Consider the following 22,846-nt stretch of genomic DNA (forward strand, 5'->3'; position numbering starts at 1 on the left):
GGGGAAGAGCAGCCTTTGGCTCAACTGTGCTCAGGAATATTCTTCCTTAAAGTCCACCCAGGATTTTAGGTAACTGGAGAGACTGTCCATCAGTTGAGGATAGAATAAAAATTGACAACATCAGATAAAAAAAAAAAAGTGATGTACTTACCATAATGTTCCATCTTTGTTGTCCATTTTCATTCTTCTTCAACTTCCCGCCCACCAACCCCCCCAACCCTTATCAGAGCAGATTTCTTGTAGAATGGGATATTATCAGGGCACCACTGTCTTTATAATGTTGAGTTCCAGATATAGTTCATTTTGTAGAATATAAATATATATATATATATATATATGTATATATGATCAAACGTGTGTGTGTATATGTGTATATGTGTGTAGATATATATATATATATATATGATCAAACGTGTGTGTGTGTGTGTGTGTGTGTGTGTGTGTGTGTGTTATGTGTATATGTATATAATATACATATATATATATATATATATATATATATATAGAATGTGTGTGTGTGTGTGTGTGTATAGCTATATATATATATATATATATATATATATATATATATATATCTGTGTGTGTGTGTGTGTGTGCATACACACACATATATATATATATATATATATATATATATATATATATATATATATATATATATATACATGGGTCTACCTGATAACACCGACAACGAAATAACCGACACGAAAAAAAACGAAGAAAAAAAAAGTTCAAAAACACGAAACTTCACATGCCCAACAAACCAAAATCCTGACAATCAACAAAACAAATACTTTTCCCAAAAAACACACACACAACACAAGCACACCAAAAACCTTACAAACCTACACTAAACCTTACATACACAACTATCTATGCACTAAACTTAACCTAAACCCTAACCCTAAGGTCCGTCACTATCGCACACTTACCTTACCCGCACCCTAACTCACTTAATCTGCCCCTAACCCTCAAGTCCATCACTATTGCACACTTACCCTCATTTAACCCACCCCTAAACCTAAACTCCGTTACTCTCGCACACTTACCTGACCCGCACCCTACCCTAACGTCCATCACTATCACACACTTACCTTTCCCACACCGTGACCCTAACATCCGTCCCTATCACACACTTACCTTAACATGTCTGTGTTCTCAGCATCGGGATTCTCAACTGTCGGTCTTCTCCGTTGTCGATCTTCTCGTTGTCGGCGTTCTGTGATTTTGGCATTTTCAGGTAGACACACACACATACATACATATATATCTATATATATATATACATATATATACATATATATATATATATATATATATATATATATATATATATATATATATATATATATATATATATATACACACATATATCTAGATAGATATATATATGTATGTATGTATATATATTTTCACATATATATGTACATGTATTGGGGTATGTTAGGGGTTGGTGCATTATGGGTAATGGAGAACCTCGAGAGTTTTTGGCTACCATGAGCTTTAGTAATGGCCGAGTCTGATCAGAGGATCAGATCCAAACCCATCAGTTGAGGAGGAATGAAAATCGACAGCCCAGATGGAATGTTATGGTAAATGCATAACTTTTTTTTATCCAGTAAGAGAAGGTAAATGAGGTTCCAGAGTAATAGAAATAGTGAGTGGCTGTTGATGACTTGCTAATTACATCTGAAGTACTTATGCAAACAAGCTGGACTCAGGTTAAACATAATGTCCATGTAGTTGTTTCCTGTGAATTCCATTTCATGTAGGCTAAATATAATATTTTTCTTGTGATTTCCTATTCCAGTCTGCAACTGGTGTATATTTGACTGCACTGCCTAGTCCTGGAGGAATTCAGATTGCAGGAAAGACTCCAAATGATGCTACCTATGAACAGCATATAGCGCACATGCAAAAGAAGGTCAATGAAACCATCGTTAAAAACAAGGAACTGTACGAGATCAACCCTCCAGTAAGTGAACCTTTGCAAGTGATCTGACTGCACTAAATATTTTGTTCATGGCTTGTGGGAACATTGTCAGAATTCAGCAGACATCTTTTTTTAGGTTTTATGGAACATTTGGTTAACAATATGACAGTTCTTTAATTAATGCACTTCTACAAGTATGCTAATTTGCCAGATCAGTGATTGAAGTCCCTGTTCTAGTTTGTGACAGTATTGCCTTGTAGATAATAGCATTTTTTGTTTGTGGCTGAGAAGAATAAAAGTCATGTTAGTTTATGTGTGATTTTTACTCCCTTGCTAACTAGATATTGTATCCTTTATAGTCTGAAATCATTTAGCAGGGCCGTGCTTTGACAAGATACTTCTCATTGTGACTTTTTTATTTAGAAACTACAGATCTCATTGATGGAAGTTGTTTAGGGTGTACAACAACACACAAACATTCATCTTGATATGTTGTTTAGTGGAAGTACTAAATACTGCAGTACTCACAAACTCTGGTCATGAGCAACCTTATTGGTCTGTCATTGTTCACTGGCTGTTTTGACATCTAGAGGTATGACTGTACTGATGAAGTGTCTTAGCTCTTTAGTGATAAGTTATATTTTTGTATGTTTATTTTTTTTGTTGTGACATTTTTACTGCAGTTTCTGTAAGTAGTGAAATGAAGATAATGCTCTATTTTGGGGTACATAATGTAATAGCATTCTTAAGTTTTTTTTCCCTTTATAAGAAATACATCTGAGCTGCTAGGTACAAGTCAAAATTCATGCATAAATACAGATAGGAATATGATTGCCTATTAAAATTCACAAGGTGTAGTGTTTGAATATGACAAAACCCAGGCATCCACAATATTTGGGCTACCTACTTGCCAAACAAGGAATCTAAAGGATTAGACAATGTTGTCAAGAGAGTTCTTCTTTGCCTTGTTTTGGCTGTCACTCCTGTGCTGTTTGTCTTGACTGTTTCTTGAAGATTGTTCAGCCTTCCTTGAGTCCTTGTTTAAAAAGGAGGGTGTAAAAACGTTGTCTCTGGCATTCTCAGTAGAGTACCATGTGGTTTACTGTAATTTTGATTGTGCTGATGTCATGATTAGGGCGGCATGCTTCAGAAACTCAGTCCTGGAGTAGGGGTAGTATGTACTGATCCACCATTTTAGGAGGTGGATGAACGGCGTTCATTTCATCTAGCACTCTGAGAACCTGGAGAATGACCACCTGAAATGAAGCAAACCCAGGTTCTGTGACGACCTATGGTTGATGACCTTTATTAACTCACTCAATTCCCTCCTTATCTTCCAGGTCTAGCAAACCTCCCAAAAGGAACATGCCCCCTTGCAGATATAAGAGTGCCCTGAAACATTCTACAAGGTTGCTGTTGCCATTTAAGTTGTGTGGGAGGAAGACTACACCTGAGCCCCACAGGTGGTAGTTCTGGACATTTTCTAGAGTTCTTCTTTTGGCCAGCTGTGTTTTGTCTCCAAATATTCCCTTGCTTAAAAGGCATTGCCATGGATTAGAGGAGGTTCAACCCTCCTGTTTAACTGATGCAGTTTTCATGGTGCCTTTCACATTTCTGGGGATGCAGGTTGCAATGTACAGTGAGGTGTCAATTGTGTCATCAGCACGTCCTCACCAGTCTTCTCTTCCTGTCACACTCTTTCTGCCAGGTCCCAGAATCATGTACTGCCCTTACAACTTAATGATAGGTCTACTGTCACTCAGCAGCCAGATCCATTACTTTTCCTGATGCCATATGCTTTGCTTTTGGCATGGAGAGTCATCTCAGCTGCATTTCTTATTGGCTGAATTGTTTCCCATCTTGGAGATAGGCTCCACATCAGCCTGTTAGAGACATATCCGGTGATTCATTCCCTAAAGACTTTGCAGAAAAAGCTACTTCCAGGGCAGTAGCCACTGCATCATATCATACATAAGAAAGCAAGAGGGAACTCACTTGTACTTTTTGTGCAGAGAGACATGGAAGTTCTGAAAGTGAGCCATAAACAGAAACCTTACTGCCTCAGCAGTCCATATCCTGAGCTAAGAGAATGTGGTGGCAGAATCCCTGAGCCACATCTTTATCCTGTGTTGGAGTTGAGGATTTAGTAGGTGTATTAACTTTGGGTGTTAGGGTGGCCATAGTGGTGCAGTGGTTAGCATTGCCGCCTCACAGCAAGAGGTTCTCCGGTTCGATTCTCGGCTGGGGTGCCTTCTGTGCAGAGTCTGCATGTCCTCCCTGTGGTCGCGTGAGTTTTCTCCCACATCCCAAAGACATGCAGTAGGTGGATTGGACACTTTAAATTGGCCCGAAGTGTGAGTGTGTGCATGTGTTTGTGCCTTCTGTGGAAGGTTGGACGCCGGGCTGGCAACTCGACACCGTAAAACTTCACTGCCAATCATGAGTCGACAGACGATCCTCTGTGGTGACCCCTAACCAGGAAAAGCCAAAAGAAGATTAACTTTGGTGTTACCCAAGTGAGGTACTCTATAGATTGCCCCCCTTTTTTCTTCATTCATCAGGACATTGGGAACAAAGATGTATTCCCCCTTCTGTGGTGATGAGCAGTCCTGTATGTCTTCCCATCATTTCTCCTGATTCCATGAATATTCACAAAATTTAGGGAGGAAAGGCCAAAATATTTCCACATTACCGCTTGATGGCCAAGAAGGGTGTAGTCTGTATGAATACATAAAATCTGCAACATAAATGCCAGGGATGTCACTTACTGTTTCCAGAAACAACTGATTTGTACCTCAGACTCTGGGTGTTGCTGTAAATTCTCTGATCCCACCAGATCTCGTGATTAGGGAGTCAGAGCTGATTGAAGGAGCCAGTTAGTCCTTCTCTTGATAGACATACTCTGACTAGTGGAAAAGTTTTTGTTTGTTGGTCAAACAGTATTTTGTGCATCTCTTGTCAGTCATTATTCAGGTACTTCCAGAACTGACTTAGGCACATGCGTGATCTGGGTTCCCATTCATTTCACATTCATGGTGCATGTTTCAATAATTTCAGCACATCATTGTGTTAAGGATGGTAGGACTGTGGCCTAGCATTCGATGATCATGCAGTTTCTTAAAGGGTTCACATTTTCGCTTGTCTTTGAAAAATTGGTTTCTTGCTTGGGACCCAAACTTATTCATAGGTAATTTTTCCTGTCACCCATTCAAACCATCATGTTCATCAACTTTAAAGTTCGTCTCTTAGAGGACAGTTTTATCACCGTCTACTCTGTTCTTATGATCTCAGAGCTTTAGACCCTCATTCTGGGGAACATTACATAATTTTTTTTTACAATAATTAGCTGACCTTTGAACCACCTTACATTTCCTCCTAAAATAGTGTTAGAATTGTTTTTATACCCATCTTTTTTATCTCCTTGGATTCTTTGCAAAGGCACAAACCAGAGGCGAACAAGTGCTTACTACATTGGACATGTAGACCAGCTCATATTTTACCTGAAGCAAGTGCATGAATTTAGAAAGGCAGAACATCGATGTTTCTCCATGCTGCTGTGATGCCACTAGGGTGTGTGGCTGTTTATTTCTGTTTTTGCCATTTTGTCATCACGTCATTCCGTCTCAGAGCATTGTTGCTTGGAGCATGACTCCAACAGTAGGCCCCGATTTATTGCCTGGTCACTTCTGGAATCTCTGCATGTGCATTTCCTCTTGATCATTCTCCACTTATGTATTTCCTTGGGGGTTTTACTGATTTGTATTCAACGTTATTAACGACTCACCAAAGATTGATCCCTTATGTTAAGGATAACAGATAGTTTTGTATCATATTTGTTGTTCTGTGTTACGGCAGCATAGAAAAAAATTATTTACAAGGTGCGAGTTATTTTTCATTCTTGTTATAGAATGACACATAAAGTTTTATATCTGATGTTGCCAATTTTCATTTGTTCCTCAACTAATGGGATCAGATCCAATCATCTGATCCATCTCAGCTATTATACTAGCTCATGACCTCCAATAAACTCTCAAGCTCCTTCCCTACCCATAATGCACCACCCCTAACATCTCTCAGATCGCATTTGCTGTTTTTGCATCTAGATGTGGTCATCTTCAGCTCTCGAGCAGTGGGAGATAAGTCCTTTTTTGTTTTTTTCTTATCTAAAAAATCTTTAGTTACGACTGTTTCTTTAATCTTTAATATTTAGTTCTACTTTAGTAGTGTGAACTTTCCTACCATCGCTGGTAGACCTAATCTTCCTTCCCTACCTACTCCCTTTAGGGTATTCCTCTTTCTTACCATAGTTGGTATTTCTTCTTCTAGCAATAAGTTTATTGTAGTTCTTCAGTACTATTGTTGGCATTTAACCTTTCTTTCTGGTTTAAAAAAAAAAAGTTTACTTTAGTACTTCGTTATTGCAATAACTTTTCCTTAAAAATATCTGAAAAAGGTCAGACAGGATTTAGGAGATGTGAAAAGTGTGGGCATAAGCTGCCTTATTAAGATGCCTACAATCTTTGCATATATTGCTTGGGTCCAGACCACTTAAATCAGGATTGTAGCATCTCTTGTGGGTTCATCCCCCGAGCACTTGCTGACAGGAAGAACAAATTGATTTTAAAAGGATTGTTACCAACTTTTTTTCTAAGGCCATTGCTGGGGTTCAGTCTCTCAAACATAAATCCAAAGATTCTACAAAAAGGTCTAAGCCTCCTGATTCTCCAGCTTCTTCTTCTTCATCTAAACCGAGAAAGAAGAAAGAAAAGTTGTATCTGAAGTTACTTACTGTCTAAATTTCATTGGATCTGATCATACCTATTTTGGATCCTACACCCTCAGATCTGAAACCTTTGCTACAAACAACTTATTCTCCAAGACTGGATCCAGTCCCATCCAGAGTGCCCGCTCCCTTTTTAGAGAGGTGCTCCAAATTGCCGTGCGTAGTGTCTTTTCATTTTTCCAGAGGCCCTACGAGAGAGGAAGAGGAGGATATTTTCATGGGGCAAATTCAGATGGGAGCTCTCATGGTTCCTACCCCTTTGGGTCAGAGAGTCCGATCTTCTACTACTCCACACATTACAACTCATTCTCTTATTTGACAGTTTTGGAGTCGTCGGATCCGAGCTTTCCAGGTCTGTCTGGTTCAGATCTGAAGAGGGCACCATCGTTGGATCCGAATACTGCTCTGAGTGCACTTCCTCTGATATCCTTGGAGCAGAATGATTGTCAGAGCTGAAGCATCCCTGTCGGATCGGATGTAGGATGCCAGATGTAGTTGACTCTAAGGTTTTTGGAGCTGTCTCTTCCTCTTGGAGCTTTGGCACTAGACAGCTTAGCTTCGATTCTGCCTCGGTTGGATTGTCTTGGGGCAGGGGAGGCAACGAGCCAGGAACTCACTTTCTCAGCTCCGAGTCTGCCTTTGAGAATGCGAAGGGAGTGTTCTCTGCTCCGGCAGGTCATATGGGTCCTTTCCCCTTGGATCCACCCTGTTCTTCAGTCAGTCACTGAGGATACTGATTTCGTTGAAAGAGAGGGGTCCCCAAAATCACCACCCGATGACATCTCATTTGGAGACATTCTTGAGATCCTTAAGCAGAAGGGTGGCTGGTCTTCCCAAGACCCTTCTTCAAAGATTTAAAGAAACTTTGTCATTTAGGAAACAAGTGCTACCTAAATGAAATTTCGAGTGTCAGCTGTTTTGCAGGAAAAAACATACACAAAAGGACAAGACATGATAGATATTAAAGAAAAAAAATATGTTACAATAAGTAAAGGTCTACATAGCTGACACACATGCTTGTACACTATTTATATAAACTGGACAACTGAATACTAGATGATTAACACGTGAAAAGAAAAGTACACTATACACAGATGTGAGATTGGGTGATATTGCCCATAAGAAAGTGATTGGAATTGCACTTGAAAGAAAATGTATTAATTTCAGTATGCAATAAATAAATAGAATTACTGTATTAAAAAAAGGAAAAAGAATGAGAAGGTAACAATCTATTATAGTTTTGATACATCCAGATTTATGTCTGCATTAATGAGTCTGATTACAGTAGGATAAAAACTGTTCATGAATCTGGACGTCCTGCAGCAGATACTCCGTATTCTTCTACCAGTAGCAAGTTTAGTGACCCAACCATATGCTGGATGAGAAGTGTCACTCAGTACTTTGTGGGACCTCTTTTTATCAAAGAGCTCCTGTAAGGTAGGAAGACTAGTGACCACAATCTTTTCTGCTGTTCTTGTTATTTTTTGCAGCTTCTTCCTTTCGACTGTTGTATTGTTACCGGACCATACAGTGCAGCTGCTGGTGATTATGCTCTCAATGGCTCCTCTGTATAAGGTATTTAGAGCATTCATAGAGAGCTTTGTGTTTCTAAGCCTTCTTAGGAAGTCTAGTCGCTGGTGGGCTTTTTTAATTAGCTGGCCTGTGTTTGTACTCCAAAAAAGATTGTCTGACATGTGTACCCAAAGGAATGAAGTACTTTGGACTGTTTCCACTTCTTCACTGTTGATCTTGCTGGGCAGGTGCAAGGCAGATCTTTTTCTGAAGTCAGTAATGATTTATTTTGTTTTATTGATGTTCAGGTCCAAATTGTTGTTATTGCACCATTCAGTCAGGGAGTTGACCTCATTCATATACCCACTCTCGTCATCACCACTTATAAGCCCCACCACTGTGGTATCATCTGCGAATTTGATGATGTGGTTGTTGCTAGCTTTCGCAGAGCAGTCATGTGTAAGGATTGTGAACAGTAGAGGACTCTGCACACAGCTCTGGGGTACTCCAGTGTTGATTGCAATACTCCCTGAAGTGTCGTTACCAGCACAGGTCCTTTGCGGTCCTCCAGTCAGGAAATCGAAGATCCAGTTGCACAGCCCTTTATTTTTGCCAAGGTTGATTAGCTTTTCTATCAGTTGCATAGGAATCACTGTATTGAAAGCTAAGCTGAAATCTATGAGCAACAACCTGGCATAGTTCTTCTTCTCTTCAGGATGTTGCAATGTGAGGTGCCATGGAAATGGGATCAGCAGTTGATCTGTTTGCCCATTTGGCAAACTGCAGCGGGTCAAAGGATTGGGGTAGTACCATAGTCAAATTACTTTTAACCAGTCTTTCGAAGCATTTAATTACGTTTGATATAAGGGCCACCAGCCTGTAATCATTTAGGCAGTTGAGGTTGGCTTTTTTGGGCAGAGGGATTATGTTGGTAACTCTGAAACATGCTGGTATTTTTTCCTGGACAACTGAAGTATTGAAGATGTCTGTCAGGACTATGCTGAGTTGGTCTGTACAACCTTTCAATACTTTCCCCAGAATGTTTTTAGGGCCAGCAGCCTTCCTGGGGTTCACTTTCCTCAGTTGGTTCCTTACATCCACAGCACTGAAGCTGAGTATTGCCTTCTTTTGGTCATTGAGAAGCTTTACAGCCTCCAGGTTGTTTTTCTCTTCAAACCTGCCACACAGTGTGTTAAGACTGTCCAGAAATTCAGTGCTATCATCGCACTGAGCTGACTTGGTCTTGTAGTCAGTTAGCTATTAAATACCAGGCCACAGGCTTCTTGAGTCTTTTGCATCCTTGAAGCATCCCTGTATCCTCTTTCTATACTCCCTCTTGGCCTCCTTGATGCCCTTTTTTAGATTAACCCTTGCCACACTTGGACCTTTCTTATCCTTTGCCCTGAAAGCAGTGTTACCAGCCCTCAGCAACTCTTACACCTTGCTGTTTAGCCATGTTTTTTGGTTGGCTCTTACTTTAGTATTTTTGATGTTCATTATCCTCCATGCACCAGATTATTCACAGTGGCTACCTCCTTGACGACATCCCAGTTGCCCCTGAGACTTGCCATGGCTCCTTCATGCCAGACCCTGATTTGTTTCACAGTGGGCTTATTTCTGATCAAGTGAGATTTGTAAGCTCTCATTAAATTAATGGAGATGTGATCAGAGCCACCCAGGTTTGGTTGCTGTACAGCCAGCTCTGAATGCCCCTTTTATGTTAGTGTAAGCCTTTTCCAAAGTATTTACTCCCCTTGTGGTAAAATCCACAGTTTGGTAGTAATTGAGTAGCACTTCCCTAAGATGCATTGCAGCTCACTTGTAGTATTATGCAGTATATTCAGTGCTTCAGTGATATTAGCAGTCGCTGGTGTGTGTATATATATATATATATATATATATATATATATATATATATATATATATATATATATATATATATATAGCTGCTACATTGACACCATTTAGTTTTCTGGGCACATAAAAGGGTCTTCATTTCAATATCTGAAATTCCACATTTACAGAGCAACGTTTATTCACAATGTTACAGTGTTTGCACCAGCTATCATTCACAAAAATGCACACTCCACCTCCTTTAGCTTTTCCACACAGAGTTAGATTCCTATCAGCTCTGAACAAAGTGACACCATCAAGGCTTACAGCACTGTCAATAATCCTGTTATTTAACCATGTCTCTGTGAAGATTAAAAGACAGGAATTCCTCACCTTGTTTATGGTCTTATTCTTACTATAGTTGGTAGTTGGTATTTCTGCTCCTATCTACAAGTTTATTTTGGTTCTTCAATACCATTGTTGGCATTTAACCTTTCTTTCTTGTCTAAAGAAAAGGTTAGTTTAGTACTTCAGTTATTACAATAACTTTTCCTTAAAGATGTCTGAAAAAGGTCCGACAGGCTTTAGGAAGTGTGAGCATAAGCTGCCTTATTCAGATGCCCACAGTCTCTGTGTATATTGCTTGGGTCTGGACCACTTAAATCAGCATTGTAGTATCTGTTGTGGGTTCAACCCCCAAGCACTTGCTGACAGGAATAACAAATTGATTTTAAAGGGTTTGTTACAGACTTTTTTTTCTGAGGCCATTACTGGGGTTCAATTGCCGAATATAAATCCAAAGACCCTACAAAAAGATCTAAGCTTTATGATTCTCCAGCTTCTTCCTCATCTGAACCGAGAAAGAAGAAAGAACAGTTGGTTCAGATATTACTTAACTGTCTGAATCTCTTCGGATCTGATCAAGCCTATTTCAGATCCTACATCCTTGGATCTGAAACCTTTACTAAGAACAACTTACTCTTCAAGACTGGATCCAGTCCTATCCAGAGTACCCTCTCCCTTTTTAGAGATGGGCTCCAAATTGTCATCCCTAGTGTCTTCTCATTCCTCCAAAAGTCTCACAGAAGCAGATGTGGAGAGGATGATGATATTTTTCACAAAGAAAATTTAGAAGGGAGCTCTCATGGTTCCTACCCCTTTGGGTCAGGAAGTCCGATTCTCTATTATTCCCCCCATTACAGCTTTTTCTGTTATCCGACCTGTGGTTTTAGAGTCCTCAAATCCAACCTTTCCGGGTGCGTCTAGTTTGGATCCAAAGAGAGCACTGTCTTCTAATCCGAATATAGCTCTGAGTGCACCTGCTCTGACATCCTTGGAGTAGGATGGTTGTTAGAGCCAAAGCATCCCTTTTGGATCCAGGAGGAAGCAGTTGACTCCGAGGTTTGCAGAGCCTTTCTTCCTCTTGGGTCTTTGGCACTGGACAGCTCAACTTTGACTTCCGCCTCAGTTGGATTGCCCTTGGGGCGGGGGGAGGGCAACAAGCCAGAAACTAATTTTTCAGCTCCGTTGTCTTTCTTCTCCCCTTCGCACTCTCTGTCTTTGAGGGTGTGAAGGGAGTGTTCTCTGCTCCAGCAGGTCAGATAGGTCCTTCCTCTTGGATCCACCCTCTACTTCTCAGATGAGTTTGTACTGTGATCCTTAACATTCTACCCCACAGGGACAGCCAGCTCAAAGCTTCCAGACTACCCAGCATGGTATCCCAACCTCTTCTGATATTTCACTGGATCACCTCACCAAGGATGTCCCGAAGAAGAGAAAGTGCAAAAGAAGGCACTTGGACTCTTATCAGGAGTCAGTCACTGAGGATACTGATTTCGATGAGTGAGAGGGATCCCCAGAATCACCACCTGATGATGTCTCATTTGGAGACATTGTTGAGATCCTTAAGCAGAAGGGTAGCTGGTCTTCCCAAGACTCTTCTGTGGAGGAGTCAGTATTTCTGGAAGCCTTTGGAACTGGCTCGTCTTCCTGGGTTACTTCGCCCACTGATGAGGTGATTGATTTGATCTCTAGAGTGGCGTGGAAGGAACCTGATACAATTGAGCCTATCCCAAGAGACCAGACCAGACTCTGTCTCCAACAGTTGGCATGGAATTTTGGGGAAAAAGGGTGCTAGTAGATGCCATGGTCGTGGCAGCAGCTACAAAAAAGGACCTCGCGGAACAGTGTTCCACTGTCCATCCTTCTAATAGAGAGTCTAGGATGATAGACAAATTTGGGAAGCGTGTTTATGCTTCAAGGACTTTTGCACTCAGATCGCTGAACTATTTGGCACATTTTACGAGGCTTCAAAGAGATTTGATTAAAGAGCTATTTAAGTCTCTTTCTGGAAACCAAACTGAGGCTTAGTCTTCAGTATTCTCTCAGTTGGCTACCCTACAAGCTATATCTAATTCACCCATGAGGCTTATCTCGAAGGCTGCAAGAAGACACCTCAAGGGCTGTGGGTTCAGGTATTTCCATCAGGAAGCATGCCTGGATGCACCTGTGTGATTTTGCAGAACCCTTCAAGTCCTCATTTATCAGTGCTCCCTTTGACGGCACTTCTTTGTTTGGCCCCACAGTAAAGGATACACTCTCCAGGTGGGAGAAAGATGTAAAGATCCTCACTACAATGGGCATGCATTTTTCAACCCCTCAAAGGATCTTTTCCTAGAATCAATAGGGGGGTCAAAACATGTGGTTCAGAAGTTCTTAGGGTCCTTTCCAGGACACACATGGAGGTAGTTCCCCCAGAGGCAGAGGGGAGAGCGATAATGGAAGGTGATGCCCTCATGGTAGAGGAGGCTTGCAAAACTAGGGTTCTAGAGATTCCTTTTGTGACTGACCTTTCCAGTGCTCCCGAATGGAGGCCCAATTGCCTACCTCTGGAGGCAGTCGGGGGAGGGGGGGCAGGGGAGTCACTTATCTCAGCACCAGTGAGCCTGGCTATCTATAACAAAAGACAGTTGGGTGCAGAGAATTATTTCCAGAGGTTATATAATTCCCTTTTCCTACCACCTTGACCTGTATGCAAAATTCACAATGTTCCACCCAGTCGGAGGAAAGCAGTAGCACTAGAAATGCAAAAGCTGCTAGAAAAAAGTCATCCAAGAGGTCCCACCAGACCAAGATTCTTTTTAATGCCAAAGAAAACAGGTGACTGGAGACCAATATTGGAACTTAGTGTTTTGAACAAGTCGGTTCAACATGCAAAGTTTTGGATGGTCACGTTTCAGTCCATTCTGCCCTTCTTGGGCAAGGATGACAGGATGTGCTTGATAGATCTTCAGGATGTATACTATAACATAAAGATGAACGGCGGCGCATTTTGTGGGAAAAGCAGTCCAAGTCACTTGGTCCTCCAAAGACGTCAATTTGCATGTCAGTGTTCTGAAGATGAGAGTGGTGCTTTTGTTGTTACAGGCATTCCAAGAGTCTCCTCCCTCTCAGAACAATTGCAGTCCAGACAGACAACATGTCAGTAATTTGGTACATCAACAAACAAAGGGAAACCAGGTCTTAGCCCCTGTTTCAAAAAGGTCTCAGAGTGTGGCAGTGGGTGATATCTTCCAACTGCTTTCTAATAGCAATGCATAATCTGGGGAAGTCCAGTATGATAGCAGACAAACAACAGGTTCATCTTACTACCTCTCGAGTGGTCCCTCAACAACAATGTGATGGAAATGATTTTCAGTCAGTGGGGCCAACCTTGCTGAAATCTTTTTGCATTTCCCCTAAACAACAAGTGCAGCTGTTTCTTTGCCCTGATCCCCCCACTGGGGAAATCACCGTGGGATGCTTTATTCCACAATTGGCCCCTGGTCTTCTGTATGCTTGTCCTCTGACTCCTCTAATTCCCAAATTCCTTCAGAAAGCTGTCCAGTTTAAGAGCAAGGTCATCCTCATTGCACCTTACTAGTCTTGGAAGATTTGGTTTTCCTCCCTTTGGCCTCACCTACTATATCCACTTTGGATTCTGGATCCAGCTCCAGACCTGTCCCATCCAACAAGCATGATTCACCTGGATATCTCATACCTCAAACAAACAGCATGATTTCTCCAGTTCCTTTACTAGCCAGACAGCCAGTGTTGTCTACCCTGTCCATTCCATACTTTTATCTTCCCATAAATCTTCTACTAGGAAACTCTACAGGAGTAAATGGAAAAGGTTTGTTTGTGGGGCAGAGCAAAGTTAAATTGACCCCTTCTCAGCTCCAGTTCAGTCGTTTCTGGAATTTTTGGTGAATATATTTAATGGAGGTGCTAGTTCATTAACTATAAAAGTCCAACTTGTAGCAATCTCTAACTTTCTTGCTGGATTTCAGAATTCTTCACTGGCTTCCTGTAAGCTGTGGAAAGCCTTTTTGACATGCAGTCTCCTGCTAAGAATACTTATAAAGACCGCACTCCACCGTGGGATGTAAATTTGGTACTGCAAGCCTTAATTCGTTCTCCCTTTGAATAGGCAGCTAAATGTGATCTTAAATTCCTGACATGGAAAATTATTTTTTTTGTGGCAATTACATCTGCTAGAAGAATTTCAGAACTTCAAGCATTATCTTCTAAGCCTCCATATTTGATTTTTCATAAGGATTGGGTCACTTTTCCATGCCAGTGCTTCCTTCCTTCCTTAAGGTGATGTCACAATCCAAAATCAACTAATCCATTAATTTGCCAGTATTCTTCCCAAAATTTACAAATATAGGGGAATATATGTTGCACTTATTGGATATTCATAGACAATTATGTTTCTACCTACACAAAATAAAAGAAATTAAGAAGACAGACCATCTATTTGTTTCCTTTGCACATAATAAATTGGATGAATCAGTTACAAAGGTAACTCTAGCTAAATGGTTGACAGATTGCATTTTATTTATCTGTAACAAATTGAATCTTCCCTTACCAAAACCTTTAAAGACTCATTCAATTAGATCTATAGAAACTTCTGCTGTATTCCAGTCTAGAGCTTCTATGGATGATGTATGTGCAGTTGCAACTTGGTCAAATCCTCTTACCTTTATCACTCGTTACAAATTAGACCTGGTCTTGAGGGGAAGAGCAGCTTTTGGCTCACCCATACTCAGGAATATCCTTAGAGTCCACCCAGGAAATTAGGTAGCTGGAGACTGTCCCATTAGTTGAGGAATGAATGAAAATTGACAGCATCAGAGAAAAAAGTTATGTACTTAATATAATGTTCCATCTATGTTGTCCATTTTCATTTTTCTCAACTCCTCACCCCCCATCCTCTCGCATTTTTCATGGCTAACTCTGGAGGAATTAGACACTTCAAGGACATCTATGTCCTTTGCATTGAACTCCAGATATGGCATTTCTTCATAGTCTTCCTGTCAAGCTGCAAACAAGATCTGAGAAATGTTATGGGGTGGTGCATTATGGGTAGGGACTGCGCTAAAGAGTTTTTTTGAGGCCACAAGCTAGTATAACATCCGAGTTGGATTCAATCCCATTAGTTGAGGAAGAATGAAAATGGACAACCCAGATGGAATTTTATAGTAAGTACATAACTTTTTTTTTCAGCTGTGTGTACTCTGCAGTGCATGTATTTTCTATATCATGAAAATGTGTGTAACAGTGTGACCTTCCTTTGTGGATGAAAAAAAGCATTGAATGGTAAAACAAAAATGTATGAAACTTGTATTTGAAATGTAAAGTGTGACTCTTGCAGTTTCTCAAGGAGGAACAAATTGTTTGTATTTAATTCAGTCGCATATGAAGTTGGAGTTAGGAAGAAAAAAGAGACATTTCTTCTGTTGTCTAGAAGAAGAAGAAGAGATTTAATCTGCAACCCATTCCCCCTCTTGATTTTTTGTGGGAACAGAACTTCTAAGAAAAATGTGTTTGGAACTAAGATCAGTGTAAAGTGTGACTTGACTTGGAGACCTTGGTGACCATATCTGTGAAGGTTTGCTGTTTGCAGATGTTCTTCGTGTTTCACTGTTGCAGTCATCACATTTGGGTTATCCTGCCAGGGGTAGCCCTCAGCCGAGTTTAAAACCTGAAGTCTTCTAAAGCTAAGTACCCCGTTGGGGATCCTTTTTTCTTGCTCTAACTGATGTCAGAAAAAGTTAACAATTGTCTCGCCTGTGGAAAGCAAATACCACACCGATACTTCCATTCTTACTGCGTCACCTGTTTAGGCCTAGACCACGATGTCCCTCGCTGTCGCTTTTGTGCTTTGTTCAACACCAGAACTCTACGTCATTGGGCCCTTATTGTAGCTAGATCTTTTTGCTCTCAGCCCTCAAATTCCGACATGGCTTCGGTAAGCCTTCCAACTACTGATCTTCCAAAAAAACGTAAGGGTAAAGACAGAGATGGACTGCACAGGTCCAAAACTGTCGAAGATGCTTCCATTAAGCTAGTTGCCAGTTCTCCGATCCTCAGTGAGGCACTTTCACAGCCCCTGATGCCCACTTCTGTGGATTCGTAGGCCGCTACTGAGACTCTTTTGGAGTCCGGTATGCCACAAGACTCTTCTTTAACTAAGGATCCTGCAGATGTCTCTACCTTGGATGGGTTAGGAGCCGCTGAGCAGGCACCGGCTTCCGAGGAAGTACTTTGCACTACCGATACTTGACACAGACCGACGACTTCTTTCGCGTCTTCAGTTCTTTCGAAAACTACCCGAGTTTTAAGGCCCAGGGTACGAACCACACCTAAAAAATGATGACCCAAGCTCAGCCACCTGCTTCCTTGCCTCAGTCTCAAATGCTTAAAATAGTGGAAGACCTTCTAATGCTTATTAGGGGAGGCCAGACTACCCCATCCAAAAGAAAAAGAGACTTGTCTCCAGTAGTTTTATATGAACAAGAGTCCGATGACTCTGATGCATCTGAATGTGAAGATATGCAACCTCTCTCTGCTTATAAGGATTCTGATGCAGAGGAATCCATCCCTTCAGCCTCTCCACCTGAGAACTTCTACTTTGGGGAAACCCTACATACTTTAAGAGAGCATTTCCAATGGTAATGTCAGGACTATCCTCAATCAAAAAAAGAGACTCAGGGAATTCTTAGATCTACCACAGCACAGACATCTTGCCTTTTCTGTCCTGGATGTTGTGGATGATGTTTTTATGGAATCCAGTCTGACTCCTGACACCCTCTCCTCCTGCTCCCAGGAAACCTGAGAGGTATTATAGAGTCCCTGACTCTCAACAAATTTCTTGTTCTGCTGACCCCAAGGTCATCTCTGAAGGACTTAAGCAACTTCTGCTAAGAATCACACCCCCTCGGATACGGATTCCCAAGCATTAGATAGATGGGGTAAAAAAAGTGTATACTTCTGCTACTCTTGCTGTTAGAGCATTAAATTGTCAGTTCCATATGCTGAAATATCAACAGCATACCATGGAACTCCTCAAACAAAAAATATTTTCTTTTCCAGCTTGTGCAGAAAATAGAGTTACAAGAGTTAATGCATTCTGCAAGTCAAGTACCTAAGCACACCTTGCAGTGTTGTTTTGACGCCCGAAAAGCATTTTGCAGGGCAGCAGTCACTGGTTCTGCCCTTAGAAGGCATGCTTGGCTTAAGGAACAGACCTTGCCAGGCCATGTCAAATCAAAATTATTGGACGCACCCTTGAACAAAGACAACTTATTTGGCACCAAGGTAGAAGAGGTCTTAAAAAAGATGGAAGAAAAAGCTAAATCTATGCAGACAGTTAAAGAGTTCTTGCAGGTACAGCCACCGTGGTTCAGTAGGCACTGCCCCTCCAAGCACTGGTCCTTTCCTGCCCCCTCCAGGCCAGCTCAGCCCAGACCAAGGGGAAGCAGACCCACCCGACAACAGCCCCAGGGAATGCAGAGATCTTAGCAGTGGAGTTCCTCCTCTACAAAAACAGGGAGTGCAAGGCCCACCCCCCCATGGTAAGACCTCACAATGACTTTACACTGTCAGCCCATCCCTCTAACCACCTGCTCGTGCCCCTAGGAGGAAAACTGTCCATCCACGCAAACAACTGGGCCACCATTACCAGTGACCACTGGGTCCTCAGCATAGTGTCCCAGGGATACAAATTTTATTTCCACACTCTGCCAACCCCAAAATGGTTCCCAGATCTTCCTCCAAACCAGTGGGCATAGGCCAAAAAACAAGTCCTTTCCCTGCTCTCCATGAGGGCAATAGAGCATGTTCCTGCAGAACAGATAGGCCAAGGTTTCTATTCCACACTCTTCCTGGTACCCAGAAAAGAGGGCACATGGTACCCCATCCTCAATCTATCTATTCTAAACACTTCTGGTGATATCAAAATTCAAAATACTCACCCTCCAGCAGCTTCTACCTATGCTTTCCAGGGATGCTTGGTTAGCCACCCTAGACCTAAAAGAGGCCTACCTACACATCCCAATCAGGGAATCATGCAGGAAATACCTACATTTCAGGGAAGGATCTATGCTCTTTCAGTTCTCTGCGCTTTCCTTTGGTTTATCTACTGATCCCAGAGTTTTCACAAAATGTCTGGTTCCTGCCATTGCTTTTTCCAGACAAAGAAATATTCAAATTTACCCATACTTAGACGACTGCCTAATTCAGGCAGGCAGACAGGAAAGCTGCTACGCACCTGACCTTTGTAAAGGACCTGCTGACCTCCCTGGGGTATACTATCAACGAAAAGGAATCAAAACTAGTCCCCACACTAAGAATTGTATTCCTGGGAGCAAGCCTGGCCACAGCATCCTAGATGGCATTCTTTACTCCAGAAAAACAAGCCTGCCTGACCGACTACTTCTCTCAACTAGACACCAGAACCCAGTTAACTGCAAGGAAAATCCTGCAAGCTCTAGGGTTCATGGCCTGTTGTATTCTACTCATTCCATGTGCCAGACTGCATATGAGGAAACTACAGCCTTTAGTGTCAGCACTCTCAAGACCTGGAAACATTATACCAGTGATACCTTGTCTAAGGAAAGATTTTCTTTGGTGGGCAGCAGCATGCAACCTCAACAAGGGACTTCCCTTCTCACAACCCCACACCGCTCAGACCTTCACTACAGATGCATCAGACTATACCTGGGGTGCTCACCTGGATGGCAGGTGCATTCAGGGCCAATGGAGCCCAAATCAAATACATCTGTACATCAGCCAAAAAGAGATGTTAGCTGTTCTGCACGCCCTGACAACTTTCAGACCCCCTACTGTCCCCGGGGCCTCTACTGATCAAAACAGACAACACCACAGTGATGTGGTATATCAACAAGCAGGGAGGGACTCACTCTTATCCTTTCTGCAGGCTCGCTATGACCCTTTGGCACACAACCTCAGCCATGCAACTACACCTGGTAGCACAATTCCTGCCAGGCTCTTTAAACTCTCTGGCAGACAACTTAAGCAGACACCTGCTAGACCCACACGAGTGGCAGCTAGGCCACAGAACCTTCACCCTTGTAACCCAAAAAAGCTTTGGGAATCAACCCAAATGTGATGACTGCAACAGTGAAACACGAAGAACATAGTACATTTGTGTACACTTATAAATGTAGATGTTCAAGTGTATTCACTGTTGCAGTCCTGGTTTCCCTCCCTCCATCGCCTTGTCTCTCTCTCTGTCTCTCTCTCTCTCCTTACAAGGAAATTTTGGTATTTACTTTCTACTGGTGGCGTTCTTCCACGACAACTTAGTTCCTATTGGGGGCTCCTGACAGGGCAAAAAATCTGATGTAATTGCATCAGCTGCCTGTATTTATATCTCTAACGACCTGACGTCAATCCTGGAGCGACAGCAACCAATGCAGAAATACTGAGCCTCTGGTATTCGGGCCGACTGAGGGCTACCCCTGGCAGGATAACCCAAATGTGATGACTGCAACACTGAATACACTCGAACATCAACATTTATGGTAAGTGTACACAACTGTACGTTTTGCCTTGTGTATTTCATTAGTTTAGAATAGTTAGGTCCAGTATTTCTTAAGTAAGAGACAACTAAAGTATTTAAAAATATTCCTAGTATTTTTTTTTAGATATTTTGTCTGTACAACCTACTGTTATTTTTACTATCTTGTACATTACATTGACCTATGCATATTTAATTTGTAGTACAAAACATACACTGTCAGCAGTCAGGAAATCTCGCAAAGGTTTTCTTGTGTAGTCGAACACAAATAGCAGCAACCAAAGAATTCAGCAATAAAATCCACTTTAATAGTAAAACTGGGAAACCACCGGATTGAGCGCTTTCATCCCCTGACTGTGGATTTCATCAGAATTAACACTTGTTTCAATTGAACCTATTTAGATTGCACAGATTAGGCTTCCTGTTATCCCATCTGGTCCCAGGGATCTCTTGTTTCTGACTGCTTTGAGGGAGGATGTGACTGTTTCATATATAATTCCTGGTTGTCTATCTGTGTTGAGTAGAATAGATTCAAATGAAACAAGTGTTGATTCTGATGAAAGCGCTCAATTCGGTTCAACTACACAGGAAAACCTTTTTGAGATTTTCTGACTGCTGACAGTGTGTGCTTTGTACTAGTGGCTTTGGTCGACACTGGTCGCTCCATTTTGTACATTTTTTAGTCATATTTAGTTTGTATCAGCCCTGTCTGTATTGTCTAAGTAAAGTTACTATTTATTCACTTTGAAGACTTTGTGGATGGTACTTATTTATTTATTTATGCATTCTTATTTGTTATCTTGGAAGAGTGCATTATGTATTATTTAACACTGTAGTTTGTAAAGATATAGCCTCTGCCTCTGGCCAAGTTGCTTTTTCTGTACTTTATATTTGATTAATATAAATACCCAGTGATAAGTAACCAATTGTTTGTGTACTTAGCCATATCTAGGGTTTTAGCAGTACTACCTTCCCAGGAAGAAAGTTGTGGGGATTTGGAAAATTCCATTAACTTCTCATGGAAGTGTGTGTGTGTGTGTGTGTGTGTGTGTGTGTGTGTGTGTGTGTGTGTGTGTGTGTGTGTGTGTGTGTGTCTGTGTCTGTGTCTGTGTGGGTCTGTGTCTGTGTTTCAAAGAGAAAGACAGTTAACATTGGATAAGGACTACTATAACACAATGTGGTTCACAGAGAGACTGGTGAGAAAGGAGCCTACGTTTTTTTTTTACTTGTTCTGTGCGTAGCCTATAGCCAGCACAGCAGTGCAGATTCCCTTTATACTCTTAAGACCAGGTTGCCTTTGGTGAATTGCTTATTCAGTCAGACTTGTGTGTATTTTTAGTACTTAAGCATCTGATGGATGAAGGTGACATAGAATACCCCATCTCTTCAAATCACACTTCCCTTTCCTGAATTACAGTGTCACAGGTTAACTGTTTAGCAAAATGCTTTTTACAGATTGGAAAAACAGAAAATGTACTTCATGACTGAAGGATAGGGTAGGTAGGGGTTGGGATGGGAGGATGATTTTATTTGCGTTTCCCAAAGGAGTGATATTTTTAGTTCCAGCTGGACCTTTGCATGAAAATCATTTAGGATACTGCCTGTCATATCTGGGGGATGGGTGTGGTGTCCTAAATATGTACTACCCATGCCTTCATGTTCTCGTTCACTGTGAACCCTGTATGTTTTTCTTGACTCCTTATTGACCACAGAAATGGTCAGTATCAGACCATACTCGTTAATTTTTCCTCTATATCCCTTATATTAACCACGCTCTTGTCTGCCCTGTACAAGGAAGAACTCTTTGTATGTCTATGCCTGAAATATTGGTTAATTTTAACTTCATCTGAGTAGAGTTTTGTTCACTGATTAAATGAGACTATAGACCTGTTGCAGAGATTTGGGATCACTGTCCATCTCTCCAAATACTCCACCTCTTCTTTTTGTAGATTTTTTTTCTGCGTCTCTTCTTAGTCTTCACTCAGGGGCAGTCTTCATTTTGAGCAGTTGGCTTCATAGTTTTCTTTGCTGGAGGCCCCAAGTCAGGAGTTCTAATTATATCCAGGCCAAAGAGATTCTCAGTGATTTAGTATTGTTGACAGTAGCTTTTCCAGACATGCTATTCACTGTTTTTTTTCTTCAGTGAATTCTGTTCAGAAATGTTTTATATCACGTCATGTGAATTCCTCTGCTAATGAAGTGAAAGATACAGTGGTGATTTGATCCATCCCTTTCTTCAGTTTGAAATGTTGATATTTCCTATCTGTAGTATTCCGTAACTGCAGATGCCTCAGACTCTCAGTGATGATAAAGAACAGACTTCACAGAGGATCCAAAGTGACAGTAATTCACATCTCAATGTTTACATTAATTCTGCTTGTATCCACCTTGTTTGAAACTTAGCCATCATTGTCTCGTGTAAAAATTTGTGTAGGGGTGTCTGTCTGTATTACATTGTATGTAAAAGTTGATGTTCTTCGTGTTTCACTGTTGCAGTCATCACACTAGGGTTATCTGCCTGCATGCAGGTAGCCCTCAGTTGACCCGAATACCAGAGTCTTTGAATTTCTGCGTTGGATGCTGTTGCCTCTTCCTTGACGTCAGGGGTATAAAACATGCAGCCGACGCCATTACATCAGCTTTTCTTCCCATGTGGGAGCCCAAAGCAGAAGCAGTTTGCAAGTGCCGGTTGGCTGCTACCTGAAATTTTCATTTTTCGAGTTTCAAACCTGAAGTCTTCTTAAGCTAAGTACCCCGTTGGGGATCCTTTTTTCCTGCTCTAACCGATGTCAGAAAAAGTTAACAATTGTCTTGCCTGTGGAAAGCAAATACCTCACAGAGATTTTCATTCTTATTGTGTCACCTGTTTAGGCCCAGACCACGACATTCCTCGCTGTCGGTTTTGTGCCTTGTTCAGCAC

At 41.5% G+C, this 22,846-nt stretch overlaps 1 protein-coding gene across 25 annotated transcripts in view; it reads left to right on the forward strand.

The window, feature by feature from the left end:
• Window positions 1–22,846, forward strand: part of C2CD5 (C2 calcium dependent domain containing 5) — a 1,731,257-nt gene that overhangs the window by 1,424,148 nt on the left and 284,263 nt on the right. For all 25 annotated transcript variants that reach the window (XM_044087723.1, XM_044087713.1, XM_044087716.1 and 22 more), the window contains one exon: window positions 1,811–1,975. In XM_044087723.1, coding sequence (XP_043943658.1) covers window positions 1,811–1,975 — 165 coding nt within the window. The remainder of the gene's footprint in view (window positions 1–1,810; window positions 1,976–22,846) is intronic.

This window comes from Protopterus annectens, chromosome 11.part0 (genome assembly GCF_019279795.1).
Source record: "Protopterus annectens isolate FY-2018-M chromosome 11.part0, PAN1.0, whole genome shotgun sequence".
Taxonomy (NCBI): Eukaryota; Metazoa; Chordata; order Ceratodontiformes; family Protopteridae; genus Protopterus; species Protopterus annectens.